Source organism: Montipora foliosa, chromosome 9, assembly GCF_036669935.1.
Source record: "Montipora foliosa isolate CH-2021 chromosome 9, ASM3666993v2, whole genome shotgun sequence".
Lineage (NCBI taxonomy): Eukaryota > Metazoa > Cnidaria > Anthozoa > Scleractinia > Acroporidae > Montipora > Montipora foliosa.
In genome coordinates, this window is record NC_090877.1 from 33,715,643 (window position 1) to 33,718,142 (window position 2,500).

At 41.5% G+C, this 2,500-nt stretch overlaps 1 protein-coding gene across 1 annotated transcript in view; it reads right to left on the reverse strand.

Annotated features, from left to right (window-relative positions):
• Positions 1–169: 169 nt before the first annotated feature.
• Positions 170–2,500, reverse strand: part of LOC137971742 (guanylate-binding protein 6-like) — a 45,073-nt gene continuing 42,742 nt past the window's right edge. Inside the window, exon 13 of the mRNA XM_068818518.1 lies at positions 170–2,378. Coding sequence (XP_068674619.1) covers positions 1,713–2,378 — 666 coding nt within the window. The 3' untranslated portion in view covers positions 170–1,712. The remainder of the gene's footprint in view (positions 2,379–2,500) is intronic.

Sequence of the window (2,500 nt, forward strand, 5' to 3'; positions counted from 1 at the left end):
CTTATTTTTTAAAGGTATACACAGCACCACAAAGGCGTGTATGTGGGCAACTTCAGGCCAACAGTGAACGTTATTTTAAACTCGCTTGTTTCTCTCTGTTAAGTATACTGTAATGAATCGAGTTGTGGCTGACCTTTTGCAAACGGCTAATTTCAGTCTGCCGTTTGCCCGTCATCACCCGACAAAAGCAGAATTTTTGGTTTTGTTTGTGTTTGCGAAGGAACTAGCGACAGAGTGTTTCTTTGAATTACTTATTTCCGGTAAACAAGCGAATCTCATGGAAATCCGGCTAAGACCGTCGACATTGGAAGTAGTAAATATTATCACGCTCGAAGCGTTATACGGGAAACAGTAGCGAAAACAATGAGTTGGAAGGTCTTTTATTTCTTAGTTCCGCCCTGACAAGTGAATGAGCAAAGCAGTTATTCCCAGTGGGAAAAATCTCGCGTTATCTTTAACCAATGAAAGGCACTCTAGTCACGCCTGGCCGCTAATTTTACTGATCTATAATTTTGACTGCACTGCAAGTCAATGTCCCGAGAACAATAGGCATTCTGCGCGATCGAAACTCACAGCTGCGTTTAAAACAGACGAAGCCCGCAAATAAAACCGAAACAATAGAGGCGGCCGCAGCCATTCATTGTTAAACTGGCGATTGAAAGAGAATATTATACGTAAAATGAATCCTTAAGCCGCGGCTACACGAGCGATTTTTGTCTCGCGCCGGTGATGCGATTTTTTTCAGGTACACTTGGGACAAATTTTGGCGACAAATTGAAGACCGCGCGAATCGCATACTTCAAGAGACCTGGGCACTATAAACAGACATTCCTCCTTTCATTTCGATTCATTGGCTAAATACTCTTTGGTCGCGTCGCAAGCGCGGGCAAAAAGCTGCAGGGTGGCTACACAAGCAACGATCTCTGTGATTTCAACTCTGGCGACTTTTTTCTTGCGATTTTTTCACCTGTCGCGTCGCCAGTTCAAGGGCGGTTACACATGCGATTTTCATCTCGCGCAGGCGACGCAACAAAGTTTGAAAAAATCGCATCACCAGCGGGAGCAAAAAATCGCTTGTGTAGCCGCGGCTTTATACATAAGTGACATTGCTTCCGTCAATAATGCACCGGCAATCAACAAATCTTTAGAGACTTATCTGGTTCATAATTTACATTTTTCAAACAAAAGCATTTTGGGGTTAACTGTTTTACAATTCATGGCCTAAGGTAAAACACACGATTAAATCTCTTCGTACATTGAGAGGAATCGTGTTCCGTTCAAAAGCTAGAAATACCGTACAATAGTAGGATGGTTATATATCGTTATAATAAATATTACTATGCCTAAACCAGTATAATACTTATCCGCTAGCAAGTGAAGTTGACAAAAGTTGATTATTCTTTTAAATCGGAAATTACGTTAATAGACCTCTTTCATAATGGCGGCCGAATAAAATATACTTATGTTTTAATACTAATAAGCCTTTCTAGCCTCTCTACGACGAGCACATTTCCAAAGAATATTTGTTTCAAAATGAGGGCAGTAGGTCTAATTTACATGAATACAAAAGAATGTAAAGGTGATCGCCAAATGCGAAAGTGGTGTATTACAGTCAACTGTCAAATTATACTTAAAAGAGACATTTGTGGGAAAACTAGAAACTAAATTTCTTTTTCACACTTTCCAGGGGATGAACAAGCTAGGTTCGTACATTACGGAAAAATGTTTTTAATTTTTGCCCACATCCTTTTAAAAAAGCCTGGCTTCTCCAATTCCTTTAGTTTGTCTTCAAGTATGCGGTATTTTTCTTGAATTTCCTCCATTTCTTTTACTCGAGCTCGGTCTTTCTCTGCCCAGACCTGACCCTGGGCCTTCATCTTAGCTTCCATCTCACGGCGTAACTTTTCCTGTTCTTCCTTGTGCCTAATCTCCATCTCCCTCAATCGTTGTTCCTCTCTTTCTTTGGCAGCCTGCTCTTGCAAACGGCGTTTCTCTGCTTCCTGTTTTTCCACTAAACCAGACAGTTTTGCTTTTTGACGTTCTGCCTTGAGGCGCGTCTCCATCTCCCTCATTCGTTGTTCCTCTCTTTCTTTGGCAGCCTGCTCTTGCAAACGGCGTTTCTCTGCTTCCTGTTTTTCCACTAAACCAGACAGTTTTTCTATCATCTTCAAGTTTTCTTTGTTTGCTTTTTGACGAGCCAGGTCTTGGTTTCTGAGATCTTGGATTTGCTTGACAACCTCCTCTCTCTCCCGTCGCGCTTGTTCCATGTTGGCCTGATTCATGTTGTTCATTTGCTTTTTCTGGTCCTGAAGTTCTCGGTCCGTCTGCTCACGGAGTTTCTTCATTTCCTCTTGTTGTTTACGGCCTAGCATTTTCATCTGTGATCAAGCATAAAATGATCATTTGTAACTTTTAAGTATCCCAGACTTACAAACGCATGGAAATCGCGGCCACGAAACTTCAAAACGTATTTCTATGCCTCAGCAAATATTGTCCTCTC